Genomic DNA, 20,808 nt, shown 5'->3' on the forward strand with positions numbered 1-20,808 from the left:
ATTAGGTCTGCTAGTGTTTTTTTTTTTTTCATGGTTTAGGGGGTGCTTTGGGCCTCTTTAGGTAGGATAACCAAGGTCTTTGTGTTTGGGTGCTGCCTTTGTTAGGTCTTGTTCTTACCATCTCAAGCTTGCTCAAAGTTTGTTTTGTTGGAGTGGCTTGTGGGATTTGCTTTGTCTCTGTTTTCTACTTTTCATATATGTTTTGTATACTTTGTTTTTTTTTTCTAATAAGTTTATCTTGCATTATTCAAACTAATAATAATGATGATGATGATAATAATGATTATGATGATGATATGAATTATGATTGAAGATATAAATAACCCAATGAATGTTCATAGCAAAAAATGCCCAATGCAGTCAACTTTAAAGCTCATCAACTACTAAGGCCAAGTTTGGGAGTGCTTAATAATAAGTGCTTATTTGAATAAGAACTTATTTTGGGTCGGGACCATACCATTAAGCACTTATTAGTGTTTGGGAAATAAGCTCAAAATAAATGCTTATTGAAGTAGCCTAATATTTCAATTTTTTTAAAGTGCTTATACAATAAGCACTTATTCAAAATTTTGATTACAAAACTGTCCCCAGTTAGATTTCAAAATGCCACTTATGCCTTTCAATCGTCCAAAAACATAGGGTTAGGCTCTTCGACACTTTCTTCTCCATCATCTTCTTCAACCAATGGTAGAACTACAACTCAACCAATTAACTAGGTAAGGTTTCCCCTCTTTTCTTTTCTTTTTTCTCATTTTTTCATTCTCAAACGATCAACTTGACTGGTTTCAATAGTTCCATTGTGACCCAAATCATCAACTAAGCACTTATTCTTAGGACCTTTAAACTAAATTGGTTTGAAATTGAAGAATTGCTAGAGCATCTTTTTGTTCTGCCATGCCTACATCGACAACTTGAAATCTATCTGAATCAACATATCATAACCCTCAGTCGTGATATCTAACGTACTCATGTTCTAAACAAAACACCATCCTCCTATCCTCCTAAAATAGTACAAAAATTCACAGAAATTGTTAAGAAATTGAAAATCCTTACTAACACCCTAAAAATGCCATAAGAAAACCATTATTTTGTTATCCAATAATTTGATAATTTATAATTATGCCAATTCCAATAATTACCATTATGTAAAATAATTTTCATTAATTTTCTTATTAGAAATTATGAAAATTTACTTAAATTTTGTTATTCAAAACAATTATTGATAACTATTTTTTATTCAATAATTTCGTAATTTCATAATAATAATGATAATTATTGAATAATTATAATTGTTATTAAATAATAATAGTAATTACAATAATTTCGAAAATGATAGTTACATAACAATAACAATTATAATTATCCCATAGAAATTATTGATAATTTCAACTTTATTGGAAATTATTGATAATTCAAAATAATAACAGTGATTTTTAAAATAACTTTATTTTTAATAACAAATAAAAAATTGATAATAACAACTACTAAAATTACTATCATTATGAATTTATTGAATAAACAAAATAATTATCAGTAATTATTATTGAATTATCAATATTTTTCAATATTTTTGTAATAATTGTAAACCATTTGTTAGCACTTCAATGTTTAATCACCATTTTCAAGGGAGGTTTTTACTGTATTTTCCTCATAAAACCACGACCACTAGGTCATTTGTTCATCCTAACAAATTCTTGGTGACTATTTCTACAAAGAGAGTTCAGATTTGAGGAAAGGGTTGAGGCAGAAGCCAAAAGGTTTTCGAACTCTAGGTTGAAAGCTTTACCTTTATGTTTATTTCTTTAACAAAGAAAAAAAAATTAGAGAATTTTCATTTTAGTAGGTTGAAGGTTTACTCCAACTCAGCACCCGGTAACATGTCGAAATATAATTGGACTCGAACCTGGAAATATAATTGTACACACTTTCCAATACAAAGGGCAGCTGACATGGCATGTGAAGGGTATTTTCAAAAAGGGTAAACCTGGAAATACGAAATCAGGGTGTGTTGACAATTCATCCGTTTCTTCATTTTTATAAATGGAGAAGATATTTCTTTAACAAAGAAAAAATTTTTAGAGAATTTTCATTTTAGCAGGTTGCAGGTTTACTTCAACTCAGCACCCGATAACATGTCGAAATATAATTGGACTCGAACCTGGAAATATAATTGTACACACTTCCCAATGCAAAGGGCATCTGACATGGCATGTGAAGGGTATTTTCAATAAGGGTAAACCTGGAAATACAAAATCAGGGTGTGTTGACGATTCATCCGTTGAACCCAATACAAAGGGCAACTGACATGGCATGTGAAGGGTATTTTCAAAAAGGGTAAACCTGGAAATACGAAATCAGGGTGTGTTGACGATTCATCCATTTCTTCATTTTTATAAATGGAGAAGAAAAATGCGCAACATAGGACATTTGTCAGCTTGAAAATAATTCATTTTTTGGAAAAAAAACATTTGGTTCATGGTAATATTTTCTCATTCTGCCTATTTTTACCCATTCTTATCCATTTTATAATTTCATCTTGGATAAGAATGATAAAGAATGAGAATTGAACCAAACATGGCCTTGTTGGTTGAAATAGTTAAAAGGAAAATATCTAAAGAACAAGGATCTCCTCCAAGCTACGGCCTCCAAAAGAGCCTTGTGGGCGTGAAGATATGTCATAAATTAGTTAGACAATCTAAAAAAAGGATTATCATGGAAAATAGGCAATGGAAGGACATGCAAATTTTAGAATGATAGTTGGATTAACAGTTAGGTCATTAGTGACACTAATAGGAGACAAGATGGTCTAGGGGATAGGGAGGAGAAAGTTTGTAGTATTATAAATGAAAATACAAGTGTAAGGTGGGCACTGTAAAGACAGCTTGAACATGAAAATCTAAGGGTCTTGTTCGAGTATATAACAGAAAAGAGGGAAGGGAGGAAGATTTAGTGGCCGAATACCTACATACCCTCCAGCGAGGGATCAGGCTGTTGTAGTTTGTCGGCTCTAGAATTCTAATGATAAGAGGTAGAAAATGGTGGATGGCTGCACAAGAAGATGAGGAAGAATTGATATGGATTGAGAGAGAGAACCGACATCAAGGTAATGGGTTAGGAATGGTTTCAAGGCCCCTTGAAATGGATGGAGAGAACCTATTTATAGGTTTTGGACATATATTCCAAAAGTTTTTAAGTTGCGTTATTTCCATTTTACCCTCTCATTCTAGAATGTTCCTTTTACACATTTAAAATACGTGGTTTAAATATCGTTACAGAATTATCTTGTTAATTGTCATTTTTGGTTTTACCCATTTGTCATTTAAATCACATGTGTATTTCCATTTTCAAATGTGCTTAGCCGAATTCATTTCTAGAATGTTCACTTGTTATGCGCGGATATGTTTATTCTTATTCAAGAATGCTCTCTTGGTTTTTAGAATATTCATCACTTAGTTAATGTTGTTATCAAGTAGGGCTGTTCATAAGAAGGCCCAACCCGACCAAACCAATCAACTTGGACCGATCCAACTTGAGTTGGCCGGGTTTTCATCAACACCGGTCGGTTTCGGGTTGTACAAATTCATAAACCGATGGTTCGGGTCGATTTCGGTTTTCTTGTGTGAAAACCGAAACCGACCCGACCCAAACCGACTTAGTTCCTACTTAACTATTTAAATATAATCTATTTAAATATATATTTCAATTTTAATTTAAATATATTTTATATTTAAAACTGTTAAATAAAGATATTTCAGTTGTACATAAAAACTAAAATATCTAACAACCCAAACTTGCACCACACAGGCACATGGGCCATGGGGGGCATGGATGAACTTAGAGCCGAAACCGACCCAAACCGACCCAACCCGACTCAAACCGACCAGGTCGGTTTTGCTTAACACTAGGTCGATTTCGGTTTCCATCTCAGGTAACCTAACCAGGTCAGGTCGGTTGGAAAAACCTCAATAAACCGACCCAACCCGACCCGTGAACGGCTATTATAAAGGTTCCAAGTATCGATACGTATCATTCCGGGGCCCCTTCGATACACCCCTATAGTGGGTGTATCGGGGGTCTAACCGGTTCAGGGGGTGGAGGAGCCCTAAACCGCCCCCCTTGAACCGTTTTCAAAAAAAAAATAAAAAAAGGGTATCGATTCGCTCGATACATCGTCGATATTTTGAACAATATTAGTTGTTATTGTGCTGAAATATTCAACTGTTATATTTAATTAGTAAAATGGACCAAATTAACCCAGGTTCGATCAAATTGTGTACTTATGTAAGGCCACCCTCTTACAACAAGGAGCTGGGACAAGGAGGATGAACTAATGTGGGGGGCCAGGCTAGGGGTGATCATGGTTCGGGCTGGGCCCGGCTTTACACTTATGATAAGGGCTATAGCTTAGGCCCGGGCCCAGGGTTCTAGGCTTGAAACATAATCCCTAGCCCAGGTCTATATAAAACATTATATATCTATATATTAAATGACATAACATGCATATAAACTTATTTTATATATTATATAATATAAAATATTACATACTATATAAATTACACATGTCATGTTATAATATTTATATATAAAATGTATAATATAATGTAAAATGACATGTATACATATGTATACATGTGTAATTAAGCACATGCGTTGCACGTGAGAAATTTTTCTTCATATTAATTACTTGAATTTTAGATATATCATAGTTAAGAAAGAAAAATTGAAAATTAAAAAAAAAGTAACAATATGATTAAAAATAAACTTAAATATTTATTATCCAATTGTGACATCATGTGTTTTTATTTTTTTGAAAAGTTGGATCATTGACCCACCATCTAGATAAGAAATAGCATTGCTTTTGGATTAGTTTTAAATTAGGAAAAATTATAGTCAGAGATGGTTGTACATTTAAAAAGCTTATGTGACTATTACCAACATGGGACTCTTAGTCCATATTGGACACAATAAAAATCTTATATGAAATTGCCCTTTAATGTTGGGTGATTGGAAAATAAAAAGGGTTTATAGTTTCTCTCTCTCTCTCTCTCTCTCTCTCTCTCTCTCTCTCTCTCTCTCTCTCTCTCTCTCTCCCTCACACTCTTTCACTCATAGTCATCTTTATTTGTTCAACGACTATGTGATTTCAAAATAAATAAAAATGGTTTTTGGTTTCTATATTTACGTTTTCTATATCAATTTCTCTCATTCTCTCTCTCTCTACCTATCATTCTCCCTCAATCTATCTCATTCTCTTTCTTGGTTGATCTCTCCTTCTCCCTTAATTTTTATCGTTCTCCCTCTCCTTCTAGGGGTGCTCATGATTCGGTTAATCAAACCTTGGGGTAATTTTCTGGACCGAATCGATAGGTTCGGTTTTTATATTCAACTGAACTGAAACTGAACCAATACAACCGATTAATCAATCGACCGATTAACCATGGTTCAGTTTTTTGGTTTTTTATGCCCTTAAAATAAAAAAAAAAGGAAAAACACAGTAATTGGGATCGCTAGTGTCATCGAGATGCATTAGCCTCTAACCCGCAGGCCGAGCCTCCAATGTCGTGGATTGTCGGTGTCGGAGGCCATCGGTAAATCAGTCGAAGGGCGGAGCACCAAAGGCCAGAACCAAAGAGAGTCTGAGAGGCGAGAGAGAGAGAGAGAGAGGGAGTATGAGAGAGTGAGAGTACGAGAGAGAGGGAAAGAAAAATAACCAACCTGCAACCTAATTTTAAATGCACAACCAACTTTGACTATAATTTTCCCTTTAAATTATATATTTCATTTACATTATATAAAATATTTTTACTTATCACATTTAATTCTTATTTGTCTATGGTATCATTTTACTCAAACCACTAACCCACCATCTAAAAATAAAAATTGTTTGATTTCTAGGTTGACATTAAATTTTGTATTACATTTCCATCATTGATAAAACTATTTCTTATGTATAAAACTTATTTTTGTTCAATATAATGAATGTACAATATTAGAGATGTCCCCAATATTTTATTTTTTATAAATATATAACATTAGATATGTGGCCAAAATTTTCTCTTATATATATTTTCTTAATTTTTGCGATTCTTTGTATTTTCTATTATTAAAAAATTTATTATTTGACTATGACATCATTTAATTTCTAGGTAGATTTAGAAATTGCTTTTCCATTTTCGTCATTAATAAAAATATTTTTTATATTTCATAGTTATTTATTTTAATTTGTTATTATTTAACTATGGCATTATTTATTAATCCATTTGACCCCAAATGGTCAAATTGCTTGCCCACCACCGGGAGGTAAGAAAATGGTTTTGTTTCAAATCACTTTTCAAAATATTTATTTTTATACTATTAAAATTAATATTGTGAATTTAATTACAAGAATTTAATGATGAGAAAGAATATTTTAAATATAGGATTTAATGAGAAAAAATAGGAAAATATTTTTATTCCCAATTGGTTTTAAATTTTACATTCCATTTTCATCATAAATATAAACATTTCTTATTTAACATACTTATCATTGCTTAATATGTGTATGTTAAAAATGTTTCCAATTTTTTTTAATTTATATTTTTTTCTATCTATTTTTTTATTTTATTATTTAATCCTGGCAACATGGATTAACCCATTTGACCCAAAATGATTTAATTTCTTACCACCACTTAGATGAAAACACTATTTTTGCTAGGCAGATTTTAAAGGTATAAGCTTTTATGTTATTGGAATTATTAATTTATTAAGTATGGATTTAATTAATAGAACTTAATGATGAGAAGAAATAAAAATGACTTAAATATATGATTCAATGAACATGAATGCAAGTTAATAACTTAAATGTTGGATTTAATGAGAGAGGATTGAATGCATTAAATATCTTTAAATTACCTCTTTTCAACTCATTTAATATCAAGAACCAATTACCCCTATTTGCCCTCATTTTTTATTATTAAATTTAAATATAGAGGGGTAAATATTGTCCTTAAAAAATTCCAAAAATATTCTTGAGGCCATTCGTACTTTTTAAAGTAGTATAGATTATACACAAAATGTGTAAGTTTAAATATATGTGGGTCGGGCTTGAAGTATTAAGCCCAAGCCTGACCCTAAAATTTACAGGCCTGATGTGGGCCCGGGCCTAAATCGAGCCTGAACACAAAACCCAGGCCCAAGCCCGGAATTTCCAAGCCGGGTCGGGCTTAAAGTATTAAACCCAAGCCCGACCCTAAGCCGAGCCTGAACACAAACCCAGGCCCAAGCCCAGAATTTCCAGGCCAGGCCAGGCTGAAATAATCACCCCTAGGCCCAGCACATGTAGAGAGCTAACACTAAAATCAGCCTATGATTTGCTTAACATGAAAGGGGAAGAGAATGATCAAATAAAGATGATTCTAAGGAAGATCGAAAAATCAATTTTTTTCTATGGTTACTAACAAGGAACAAGCTACTTATTAAGGCTCGGTTTGGAAGGAGTACAAATACAAATATGTGCAATACAAATACATACAAAATAATACAAAATACAATATCTTACGCTCTATATATTTGTATTTGAATACAATATCTTACGCTCTATATATTTGTATTTGTACTCTTTCCAGATGGAGCCTAAAGAAAACCTTAAAAAAAAAAAGAGGATTTAATATAAACACAATTTGCAAAACGCGTGGAATGAAAGAGGATGAAAATCATATCCTTCTCAATTATTTGATTGCTGCTCATGCTTGGAGGATATCTGAAAACTTAGTCCCCACCCTAATTACAAAATAATTTTAAGGATTGTGGGATATGGTTATAAAGAGTGAAGTGGGCCAAACCATCGAAAATTAGTGAGAGAAGATTAGCTACATTCTATGGTACATATGGAAGGAGCGGAATGAAAAAAAAAGAAACAAATCAAAACAAAACTAAGTCCCGGGAGGTAGTTAGCAAAGATATCTGAAGCGGTAAAGAATATTGATGAGGGCAGATTTGGCCCTCCAGTGAAATTGCGACACATGGCACCTCGTGACAAATAGGCGACACCCATGCAACAACTTACTAGGTTGGTGTCCCACCCGGGCACCGGCATGGCCGGCCTGTGCAGCCTACGCGACCTGGCAATCCATAAGACGTGCCCACCGATAAACTCGACAGCTCTCATAGGCAGCTCGCCAGCTCTCCAAGGAGCTCGGCAACTCTCCAAGGAGCTCGCCAAGGAGCCCGTCACCAAGTAGCCACCAGGGAGCTCGTCGCCATGGGCAGCTCGCCACTTGCAGGGTAGCTCGGTACAGAAGAGCAGTTCGACATATCGCAGGAAGATCTCCTGCCTGACAACCGTACTTGACAGATCTGGTGGCAGCACCCACATCTCTTGCCAGGCGGCGGCGTGCCTGCCGTCTCTGAAAAGCATGGCACGCCTGACGAGTTCGTATCCAGTAGCAGCAGCAGCCTGCACCTGTCACCTCGGTCCTAGTAGTAATGGCTTGGGTAGTGGCGGTTACGCCTGATGTGACTGGGCACCACTATATAAGGACTCCGACCCCCAAAGCCAAAGGGGGAGAGAATGGAAAAAATGGAGATAATCCCTGCTCTCTAGCTCTTTCATTTCTCCAATATCGTCTTCAAGCTCTCTACAATAAGAGTGCTAACTTAAGCGTCGGAGAGTCCCCGCCGGGAAAATACCCCCAGGTCCTCTGATTTAGTTCTCGCAGGTCCCTCAGCTCCCGCCGCCTACAAAGAGGAGGAAAAGATGGAGTTCTCGCAGGTCCCTCAACTCCCACTGCCTACAAAGGAGAGAAGATTATCTCATGCAGAGGGCAGTCGGGTTGCGCTGCACCAGGGAGCTCCACCATTCTCTAAGTCACAGGCCGCCTAGGACCAGGTAGCTCACCACCAGGGAGCTCGTCACCAGGCAGCTCGCCACTAGGCAGCTCGCCACTAGGCAGCTCACCACTAGGTAGCTCGCCACTAGGTAGCTCACCACCAGGGAGCTCGCCACCAAGTAGCTCGCCACCAGGGAGTTCGTCTCCAAGTAGCTCGCCACCAGGGAGTTCGTCACCAAGTAGCTCACCACCAAGCAGTTCGTCACCAGGCACTTCACCACTAGGTCAAATGACGAGGTACTTAACCAAAAAAATTGATACATCACAAAAAATTGGTACATGACCAGAAACGGTTACTTCAAATATATCGGGCCCAAAAAGCTATGGGCCTTATGAAAGAAAAAGAGAAAGGAATCTTGTAGGTGAAATGGCTTCCCCCAAGCATGGGTGAAGTGAAGATAAAATTTAATTTTCGTGTTTTTCAGATGTCCTAAGTGAATTCAAATTGAATCAGGCAATATTTAAATCCAAACTCGATTGGAGAATTTAATACTCAAAACAGATACTGAAAATTAATATCCGAATTTGAATTCGATTAAATATTTGAGTAGTTAATTCGATTAATTAATTGTTTTAGATAATTAATAAATATATGAATTATTTATATAATATAATTATTATATATAAACTATATAAAATATTTTATATATTATATATAAGAATTAAATAATCGATTGGATTCAGATATTTATCAAATTGAATTAGGTCATATCCAAATTCAAATCTAATTAATTATTTGATATGAATAAAATATCCGAATTTAATTCAATTATATCGAATACCGAATTCAAAATTGGATTTTTGAATTCCATTGACACCCTTACCTAGGTGTTTGGTTTCCATGCTTTCGCTAATTGATTCTTTTGATTATCGAAAAAAAAAACTTGAATACGAGTACTTAAATTATTTTTTGCTTCTTGGCCTATTTTATTCTTGCTTCGTCAAAGAGGAGGTTGTTGGTGTTGCAGCATTGATCCTCCTCTTTCCTCTCAGTCCGTATATTAATTTCTTCTTCGTCGTCCTCATACTTATTGTTGAGAACTAAGTTATATTCTTTAGCTTGTTGACCACCTACATACATATGTAAAATTAGGGGTTGTTGACCACCTCGATTGGTTCTTTTGGTCATGGTTTTTGTAAGAACCCATATGTAGAATTAGGGGTTGTATTATATATTCTCGCATAAGGTGTGATTGGAAGATGTGGCCAGGTGTTTGATGGTGGTGCTGTGAAAGGGTTTGTACTTTGATGGTAGCGTTCTTTGAGGTCAACTTTCTCCAATACTTTGTTTAGTCCTTCCATGTTTTTCTACCTATAAAAGCAAACAAATTAGAAAAATAAGGGAACCTTCAGACCATAATAAGTGGTTATAGGTGAGCTGCATTAGGTTAGGATTGATCTCAACCCAATATAAACCGAGCTATTGAACCTCCAACCCAAACTCTAATCCAATCTAAGGTTGTTCTCGCGTTGGTCCAACTTCTCTATTTCATTTTTTCAAATGTTCTTATTTCCTATATTCAAGGGGATAAAGATATACTTATTTTGAGTTTCATGCAAATCATAAAAATTAAATTCAAATATCATATATCATATATGATTAATACTTGTTTAAACATGTGCATAGCCATTTCTCTCTCTCTCTCTCTCTCTCTCTCATCTTTTTTACCTTTTCTTCTCCTCTCTCACTCTTCCTTCTCCTCCCCATCCCACCTAGGGATGGCAATTTTCTCCATCCCCGACTTCCCCAACCCGATGGGATCGGGGATGGGGATTGAGGTCCCCGCCCCACCCCAACCTCGATTATGTATGTATATGTATATATATATATTTAATTAAATTTAATTTTCAAATAAATATTGTTATCTAAAAAATTTTGGGAATTTGAGTCCCCACGGGGAATCCATCCCATCAGGGATTGGGGATGAAGGACAAATTTTATCCCCAATGGGGATCAAAGACGGGGATGGAGGTTAATTTCATAATCAGAGTCGGGAACGGGGAATATGATCCCACCCCAAACCCGCCCCGCTGCCATTACTAATCCCACCCCACCATTAGAGGGTCTAAGTAACTACTGATGCGGTCTTGCCATTGGGGTGGGGATGATGGTTCTAAATTACAAGTATGTTTGTGCTCCATTGATTTGTTATACTTATTCCTAAAATTTATTCTCTAATGCCATGCGATCTAATATGGGCGAGCCCATGAAATCAATGACAATATGACATTGATTAGGTGCTTGTTTGGGAGGGTTTTCATGGGGTGCCTTTTGACTTTGTAAGTCCATAAGGTGTTTGGTTGCAATGTAAATGCAAATATGTATACTGCATATTTATCATTTTTTCGATTCATGAATGCAAATAAGATTCAAATTTTAAACCGTTTTTGCACTCATATTATTTGTTTGAAATCAGTGCTAGTGTATGCCTCTATTATTAAATGCTCCAATTACCTTATACTCCAATGTCTTAACTTTGTTTAAAATAGTTAATTATCAAAAAAATATAAAATTATATCTAAAAAATAAGTATAATAATACGTAAAAAAATGTCAGAAAATACATTTTTGATATTTGATATGATAATCATTAATTTTTTATGTCAAACAAAGGTGAATGACAGTACATAAATACCCTAATTGAATGACAGTACATAAATACCCTAATTCAATGTTTGTATTACAAACAAACAGAACCTAAATAAAAATCCCAAAATCAATGCTTGGTGAAAAATCCGGGAAGCCCGAATTTTCATTCAGCCAAGAACTTTCCGGTAGAAAGTACTTCCTGCAGTTTAGTGAAAGCCTTCCCAGACGGTAGTTCATATGTTGCTGCTGCGATTCGTTGAAAGCCTTCCATTCTTAGTTCCTACTTCCTATACGGGAGTTCATATTCGGACTGTAGGCGGTGGATCCCCGGACCCCGGCGTCCCAGTCCGATGACATTTAGAATAGGCAGTTCTCATCCCAATTCCCAACTCATGTCCATGGACCAGTTTTATTTTCTCGGGTAATATCCACGGGCGATTACTCGGACCTGTGGGGCCTGACGGACGGATGCCTATTATCGTGCAGCGAGACCGGGTTTTTTCATGAGAAGAAGAAATACTCTATTTTAGTCAGCAAAAAAAAATATATAATAATAATGCAACGCTAATACAAGTAAGGAAGAGTTTGCGCTGGATTTAATAAGAGGTGTAATTGGGTGATTAGGGTAGTGTGGGCCACAGACTTAATGAAGGAGATCAATCACCAACGTGTCTAACTGGACGGAGAGAGAGGATAGTTTCTATAGATGTGATAGGTGTAGGAGAGTTGCAGATGAGTTCATCCCCGAAGAGGAAAAGAAGCACATGAGAGAGAGAGAGAGACAGCGCGCGCGGAAGCAACAGCGAAGGGGGAGGGGGTTATAAAAAGGATCGAGTAACGGACGGTGCAGATAAGCAAAGTGGGAGCTCATACTCTCATCTCGGTCGTTTCCTTTCTCCTCTCTTCTCCAGCGTCCGATCTCCTCTTTGAGGGAAAAAAATCCACCGATTCTTCTTCGACGCGCGCCAAATACAAATCTCTCATTCCTTCCTCTCAGGTGAGTTTTTCCTTTTAGTCCTCTCCATCTCCCTCCACGTCTCTCTCTCCCTCTCTCCCTCTCTCCCTCTCTCTCTTTCTCTCTCTCTCTCGTCCGCTATGGCCATGGCAGAACTAGGGTTTCCGTACTTTCAAGAGCTAGGGTTTCCGGTTCTATTGATCTCCTTCTACAACGCTCGCTCTGTTAACCTAGGGTTTCGACGGTCATGGCCGACGCTCCGGCGAGTCCAGGCGGTGGGAGCCACGAGAGCGGCGAGCAGAGCCCTCGCTCGAATGTTCGGGAGCAGGACAGGTACCTTCCGATCGCGAATGTCAGCCGGATCATGAAGAAGGCGCTTCCAGCTAACGGCAAGATCGCCAAGGATGCCAAGGAAACTGTGCAGGAATGTGTGTCAGAGTTCATCAGTTTTATCACTAGCGAGTACGGCATCGTCTTCCTGTGATTGATTTGGACAATTAGGGTTTCCTTCTTTTAACCTAGTGTTCGAATCGCTGGTGTAGGGCAAGTGATAAATGCCAGAGGGAGAAGAGAAAGACGATTAATGGTGATGATCTGCTTTGGGCAATGGCAACGTTAGGGTTCGAAGACTATATTGATCCGCTCAAGGTGTACCTGAATAGGTACAGAGAGGTAAGTCTTGTCTCCATCCGAGTCTCTCAACCTTAGCCCCTTCTATACGTATTGATAATCTGACAAGCTTATACTGATCATTTTTTATCTTCTCCTTGGTCGACTCTTCGGTTCGAACACGATGTTGCAGATGGAGGTATTTGTTATTTTAGGCCGATCTTTAGTCTCTATTCATTTATTAAGTTTGCTTCATTAGCTTCTTCAAATCGTTTTGCTTTTTTTTTTTTTTTTTGAAAAATTATGGCTTTTGGCAGGGTGATACCAAAGGATCTGCAAAGAGTGTAGATAAAAAAGATGGAGTTGGAATTCAGCAGGTTTCAAATCCCCAGGTAATAGATTCTCCATTTAGCCCTGCGTCGCAGCATTTACAGAATAATTTGGTAAGCACAAGCTAAAAATCACATTCATTCTGTGTCTGCGAATTAATTTTACAGATTACTCATCAGGGATCTTATACGCAAGGCGTGAACTATATGAATTCTCAAGTAATATTTCTCTCTCAATATTTTTACAAGTTTATATGCAATGCACTGATCCTTCTTGTTTCTGCTATATTCCACACTGTAGATAGGAGAGCACAAGCATTTGCATATTTGACCCTTTTTTGGTCAATCATACATTGCAGGACGTTATTCATGTTATTTTTGTATTTTTTTATTTGGCATTGGAGCACTTTTTTTTTCTAATGTTGCGTTTGGTAAGAGTGTGAATGCAAATTAGCAAATATGCACGATTGTGAAAAATGGAACTTGGTTTGATTTTGCGTTGGTAAATTTTGCATTCTTACCAAGTGTATTTGATCATATGGGTGTAAACACAAATATTCAGACGAATCTACCATTTTACATAGACCAACTTTGAGTGCAAAAGTTTGCTTCTATATGGCTAAAAAAATGTTAGAAAAAACATATTTACTTTCATTTTCAGTACAAAAATGTATTCTTACCGAACACCTGCAAAATTGAACTGGAAAATCCATTTTGATTCAGCATTTGCACACTTGCCAAATGCAATCTAATGTGGAAACATGGTTAGTTCATTCATAAAAAAACATGGTTAGTTACTCATGGTCTCATGGCCATGTTCTTAGCCCATTTAGTTTTTATTAGGGTTAGTCTCTGACACTTAGAATCTACGTAATCTCTTCCAGTGGCCCCTTTTTTTGTGGGTTTTATCTGTTGGTATTTTTATTACATTCTTTTTACATGCTGTTTTTCGTGACCTAGCTGCCTCTTGGTGATATTTCTATAATATAAACTATTTTCCCTTTCTCTGATAGAGAATATCCACATTTTAAATATGTTTGTGACAATGCACCCATAGAATGCTCAAAGGTGCCTTCTCTTGGTACTTCTCTAGGATCTCTCAGTGTTTTGCTTTCTTTTCTTTTGGTGCTATGTGAGTAATGAAGTGATAAATCCTAGAAAAATTTAGCCAAAGTTGCAGCTATAGTTTTTTGTTTTTCATTATTCACAGAACGTTGTGATAGTAGATGTTCTTAATTAAAATTAATTATTTTTTCAAGAAAATATTGTAAACTACAACTGTGTATACGAGGACTGAATGAGAGAAATAAAACGATATGGCCTAATCATGTGGAAATATTTTGTTAACAGTGTAACTGAAAAAAACGTCATCTAACTATAGCATGGATTTTTCTGTGCTTAAGCCACCCACATAGTTTGTGAACAAAATGCATGCTATTTTTAGGTGACTTTTAAATGGCAAACGTAATGCTTAAGCATGCTTTACAAATTTAAAGAAAATAGCAACAATAACAAGCTATAAAATGTATGTTTAATTATCTATTTTATGTTTTGTTTTAATGATAGATGTGGTACTTTATAATCATTTATGGGAGGACATGTGTGATATTGCATCTAATTTGTGAGTGTAGTGATGCTTAATTGGTTGAGGGGGATTCCAAGGTGTGGTGGGGGATGGGTTCAGGATGAGGTCCATGAGGGTATGCGCCCTTGGATATATAAGAATTTTTTGAAGGGAGTTAAAAGAGTTAAAAAGAAGCAGGGTTGTTGGTGTGCATTGGGTGTAGAGGTCAGCTAGTGGTTTGGTTGATGGGTTAGCCAAACAAGGGGTGGAATGAGGGAGCCTATTTTAGGGGCATGGGAGAACAATTTAATGTACTTTTCTTTTGATCTGGGCATCTCAAACTCTGGATGTAGCTATTTTAATTTTTGTTTATGCTTAATAAAATTGTTAGTTGCTTAGAAAGACATGTGTTGATGCTTAATTTGACTTGATTAATAGATGGTTGTTACCTCTCCCTTATAATACTGTCTAGTGTTCAATTCCTTATTTTGTTAATCACAAAGGCTTTAAATTTGTTTTTCGATAAATGAAGAATTTATTAATGGAATAAAATACTGTTACAGAAACACTTGGAGAGGTACTACCTGCAACCTCTCCAACCCATCAAGAACTAAAAAGGGATTACAATCCAGCCCAATACAGATTCTCCCTATTTGCCCCTTGCTTGGCTAAACAATACAGCAAAGGCTTTAAATCCTTATCTAGCCTAACTTTTTTTTGTTTTTGTTTTTTTATTGGTAACCATAAAGCTTTATTAGATTTAAAATGAATGAGGTATGTACATTATGCCATGCATCCTTAACTGTGAATAACTTGCCCAAAGCATCTGCCAAACTATTTGTTGATGTTTGCACTTTGCACCCAAAGGAGGGTGGAGTCCAACTCCAATGCCAATTGTCTTATCTCTCTCATTATGTGTTTGTTCTGTCATAACCCTTGGGCTGGCTAATCTCTTTCATCCACCCTATAACTACCTCTGAATTCCCTTCCCTTGCTACATTTTTACAGTATAGAGACTTCCCACTCTTAGTTCTTGGAATGCTGCTAGCAGTTCTGCGTTTATGGAGTCTCCATAGTTGGCTGACCTAAGAGTACATTGCAAATATATTTTCATTTGTCTATTGATCAAAAAATTATTTCCATTTTCTATAAGCTCTACCTAGACCTGATGGTCCTGGGTTTCTAATGCATCAAAATTTAATTCTACTGATTATTCCCTAGTGGATTGCTAATTCCAATGCACTTGAGCTCTAACCCTTTCATTTGCCGTGTTGACCATCATTTATTAGGAGTGCAACTTTGGCTCAGGTTGGTTTTGAAATTTGTTGAACTTTCGATGGGCTTGAACCCTAACCTGAGCCCAATGTAGTTGAAATTCTTCAATGTGGGCAACTCAAATTGCAACTCAAGATGCCATCTATAGAAAATAGGTAACTATACCCAATCTACTGTTTTAACTCCATTTCTTTCTTCCTGTACAACCCATAGTATTGTTGCCCTGGTGCATTTCCACAATATATTTCCTCTCCTCAGAAAAGCGAAAAATGGACAAGGAACCTGCTAGATTATTTGGGGGATCTATCTACATGCAAACAAAATGAGAGAAAACATCCATTCATAGAGAGAGAGGGCATCCCAGCCTAACTTTTTTATGATTGCAAAACAAAGGCCAAACTAAATGCTAAAGTTCATCCTTTTTATTGCTTTATTGTATTCTAATATGAATTTATTTGAGATTGCATCAATATCTGAAATTTAGAGTATGAGGATCCATGATCTTGGGAATTTGACAAAAGTTTTAGTGCTGGCTGCCAATCTGATGCAACCTTTCTTTTATCCGGTCTTGGGATCAACAGTGTAAGACAAGCTTACACTGGTAGAGTGAAATTTCGACTATATCTTTTTATCTTTAATTTTTCCATCTAGTAATTGCGTTGAATAGAGAGGCCTCACTGCATTGACAACAATGTCGTATATTTTTACCTTTGTTATAGTGTTTCCTTGGTGGTTGTAGCCAATAGAAAATTTCTGGATACCCGTCAATTTCCATGAGTAACACCAGAAAAGCTTGAAACTTTGGCTTTATTTTTGTATTTTTCATAATGGTATGATCTCCATACTTGCAAGTTCTTAGCTTATTCAATCCCTCTAGTCAGTCATCTGGCAAACGGTTTGTCTTGACATAGGTTGATTAACTGAAGTGGTTTTTCCTAGTACCAAAGAACAAAATATCAATACAATATGCCCTATATTGGTGGGCCCAAAACTAGGAATGGAAAATTTCCTCTTCTTTGATGGATACTCAGCCTCCTTGATGCGGTCGAGTTGGGTATGGAGATTTTTCTGTCAAGGACTGGGATTAATTCAGATACCCGACCAGGCTGGATGGGAATGGGGATTTAAATCCCTGCCCTGCCCTTACCCAACCCTGACTGTAATATTTTAAAATTATTATTTATACTTTAACATTTGAAAATGTATATACACATTAAATATTTTAAAATATCACTTGTGTATATGTTCTTAAATAGATTTATATTCATTTCAACTCAAATAGATAGCTAAGTGTTAAACCAATTTAGAGAAATTATTTTTTCTTTTTCATTTAATTTTTTGAATGCAAACTTTTAACTAAAAATAAAAAAGAATTTGGGTATTTGGGGTTTCAAAACTTTAGCGGGGGCTGTTAACCATCCCTCTATTGCTTATAAAATAAAAAAGAAATTAAAAAAACAAAGGGTATCGGTCATATAGATATGCACCAATACCCATTTTAGTGGTATTGGGAATATCTATATTTTGATGCTTGTTATGAACTCCTGCGTAGACTCATCAGATGCAACATACTTGGTGTAGGGGCGATTGGAGAAAAAATCAAACAATAGAGAAGTATTACCTTCTTAGGACTTGGGTTGAAGTAGTGATAAATGATTTAAGTGCTCATAATTTAATGATGGATGTCAGTGAACACAGTGGTGTGGTGAGTTAGGAGTCTTGTTGAAGGCCCTAATAGTTGTGAGTTGTGACATGGTCACGTGGTTTAGATAATTATGATGATGATGATGGTTGTATTGGTGTTTTTTAAATAGGAGAAACTATGATGCGGGAAAGATATCTTAAGTGTTTTCACCAGTTGATTGTTCAAAAGCTTTTCTGATGTCTTTCCGATAGCATAGGCTAGCCCTATGAAATTAAAAGGTCCTCATTATAATATTTGTTGTATCATGGTTGTAGTTTCCGTATGGTTGGGAAAATGCATGGATGATGTTGATGTTTTTTTTTACCTAGGCAGGATTCCATTTTTTTATGGTTTGGAATTTGGTGGTTTTTGCGCCATCTGTACAGTATTTTTCTGCCTAAAAGGCTCCTTGATGTGAAAGGATCGGAAAAGTTTTGCTTTTTTTTTTTTATTATTGAGAGGTTATAAAGCTAGAGTAACCAGATCATATTAATCGAGAAAAGCTCACCGCTTTTGCACTTTACTCTTTTTTCGCGGGGAGTTGATGGGGGTGCGGGGATAGCAGGTTTTTTTGTGCAGGGTTTCTTTATTAACATGTTGGCTGGCCTGCACATTCACCATTTTATGGCTCAAAGATACCGGTAACATGGGGCTAAAGTGGCTGTTTGATTGCGGTTGATTTGTTAGTGATCATATATGTAACTAATGGGGGATAGTTTGTGTCTTGGGTGACAATGGTTTATACTGTAGAATTAGGGACAGGAAAAGAGAAACTATTATCTGGATTAATAATGTATTATGCACAAAAAAAAAAAAAAACTCTATCAAGTTGAATAAGAAAGAAAGAATACAGTATGATATAGCATGTAGGAAGCAGTGGCACAATCTACATATTTTAGAATTATAGTCTGATCGCTTGTTAGCGTTACTGGTTTCTTTATTGTCACCAGAGATGATGGAATGAATTTCATGCATCTTTGAGATTTATTTGCGGGAGTCAAACTAAAGTGGAATCACATTAATAATGTTTTTGATGGAGTAATCAGCAATCGACAAATTCCAAAACAAGTAGTGTAGCAACCAAATAAAAAATTCAAGTAGCCCCAAGAATGATGATTTTTGTAATAAATCATGTATGTATTTTGGTCATGGTTGTTGAACCTATAAAATTGTTTGATGTTAGAAATTCTCAGGTATCACCACTATCAAACCAAACTAACAAGTCTTTACAAATAAGGGCAAATTAGTTTCTTCTGGTGAGTTCACGTCGGCACCCTACATGCACATCTCAGCGATCATTGGAAACATCACCCGTATTTGTCATTTGGAGATGTTCAAGTATACGGGAGGGATGTGCTGTGGGGCACGCCCGTTCTGTTGGGGCACTGATGCGAATTCTCTTCTGGTTTGGGTAGAGTTCAGTCGATGGCTCCCCTTTTATTCCCTACATATTAAATTTCCCATTTTTCCTATTTAGGCATAATATTTTGAGCTCATTTATTTTGGATATTGATGCTGATGTAGTTGCCTCCTGAAATGTTGCAGTCTCAAGGTCAACATCTTATGCTTCCCATGCAAGGGTCAGACTAGGCGCCATCTCCTATTTGACCACTTCCCTTGTTTCGAACTCCTTGGGAAGTATGTCAAGGAACATCTAATATATCCTTCTGGTCAGATCAATGCACCCCCTTGGGCGGTGTTGCTTTTCCTGTAGCGAGTAATTTACTCTTGAAGTCTGTATATTTGAGTGCTTTCTTTCAGTACACTAACCCTTCAAAGATCCTGGAGACGTGTGGAAGAATTATTTATGTGATTTTCTTCGTTGTTTATAGTGGATGGATGAAAAGCTATTATTCTGTTTCTTTCGTTAAAAACTTATTGCTTGTCAATTTTGTGTTTCTATCAGATATTCTTTGTCCTTGAATTTTTACAATATTCAGGATTGTTTGTCGTTTACCCATAGGTGCTTGTGTTCTATGTTGAACTTGGTTGTGGGTAGGTGAAACCTCTCTCCTTTCTCCTTTTCATTTTAGTGTAGCCAAAAGTAGCCATACGATATGTTTCATATTGGGTATATTGTATCGTATTTTTGGTTTCGATACATAAGTGTTTTGGGATTCATTAATTTCAATAAAAAAGGCTTAAAAAACATTTCCAAATATCAAGTTTTTTTTCAAAAAAAAAAGCGGTTGTTTTTTTTTCCGATATCCCCCTGCCGATACACGGGTGTATCGATACTTGGAACCATCTGTGAGACTTCAGACCAGACAATTCTGAGAAAAAATGTGGGCCCCTGAAACCGTCACTGGTTTTCATTAAAAAACAGTTGATCTGAAGCTTCGCCCCTGTCGTGGCTATGGTGTTAAACCTCTTATAGTTACAAAGGTAAAAATGTAAAATACTGTTGAACTAACGAGCGGAGAGTATATTCGTTACATCTGGCTTTCATTTTTAGCGTTTCGGGCAGTGGGTTCCCAATGGCTGATTTTGATTTACGAATGATCTATTGCTAGACTACAGATATCGGGAATATGATTTGGGTACAATGAAGGCTATACGGTAACTCCATTATATTGCATGTCAACTTCATCACCAATTTATGTCAGGATACTGCGTCACCTTTCATTCATCCAAGAAATGAGAGCATTCTTTAAAATATGCAGATAGTTTTATATCTGGGGTAGGTGCACATTCGGAATTGATGTTAATTTACCGGCGGGTATGAGTAAATAAATTGTGATTTTTGGATTTTCTAAATGTTTATAGTTTTACAGTGAAAATCAGAAAAAACTTCTGACACCTCATAAATCTAAAATTACATCCCTCCTAGTCTACTAGTAGCTGTTTCAGAGGTTCATGTGGATGGAGATAACCGATAATAGGAAAATTTGCAAATAATACTCTATTGGTAAAAAAACAAACAAGGAACTGCCTGG

At 36.2% G+C, this 20,808-nt stretch overlaps 1 protein-coding gene across 1 annotated transcript; it reads left to right on the forward strand.

Annotated features, from left to right (window-relative positions):
• Positions 1–12,165: 12,165 nt before the first annotated feature.
• On the forward strand, positions 12,166–19,746 carry LOC104588670 (nuclear transcription factor Y subunit B-1-like). Its single transcript, XM_010246696.3, has 7 exons — positions 12,166–12,453; positions 12,646–12,873; positions 12,954–13,083; positions 13,214–13,219; positions 13,338–13,412; positions 13,518–13,568; positions 19,418–19,746. The coding sequence occupies exons 2-7, from the start codon at positions 12,659–12,661 to the stop codon at positions 19,460–19,462; spliced, it is 522 nt and encodes a 173-aa protein (XP_010244998.1). The 5' UTR covers positions 12,166–12,453; positions 12,646–12,658; the 3' UTR covers positions 19,463–19,746.
• The last annotated feature ends 1,062 nt before the right edge of the window (positions 19,747–20,808 follow it).

Source organism: Nelumbo nucifera, chromosome 2 (genome assembly GCF_055504915.1).
Source record: "Nelumbo nucifera cultivar China Antique chromosome 2, China Antique-T2T, whole genome shotgun sequence".
NCBI classification, from domain to species: domain Eukaryota; kingdom Viridiplantae; phylum Streptophyta; class Magnoliopsida; order Proteales; family Nelumbonaceae; genus Nelumbo; species Nelumbo nucifera.

What these genes read in the sequence shown, in the direction of transcription:
- LOC104588670 (XM_010246696.3), top strand. Translation starts at nt 12,659, where the DNA reads ATGGCCGACGCTCCGGCGAGTCCAGGCGGTGGGAGCCACGAGAGCGGC. An exon ending in ATCAGTTTTATCACTAGCGA is followed by an intron (nt 12,874 to 12,953) that starts GTACGGCATCGT and finishes TCGCTGGTGTAG; the next exon opens with GGCAAGTGATAAATGCCAGA. An exon ending in TGAACTATATGAATTCTCAA is followed by an intron (nt 13,569 to 19,417) that starts GTAATATTTCTC and finishes GAAATGTTGCAG; the next exon opens with TCTCAAGGTCAACATCTTAT.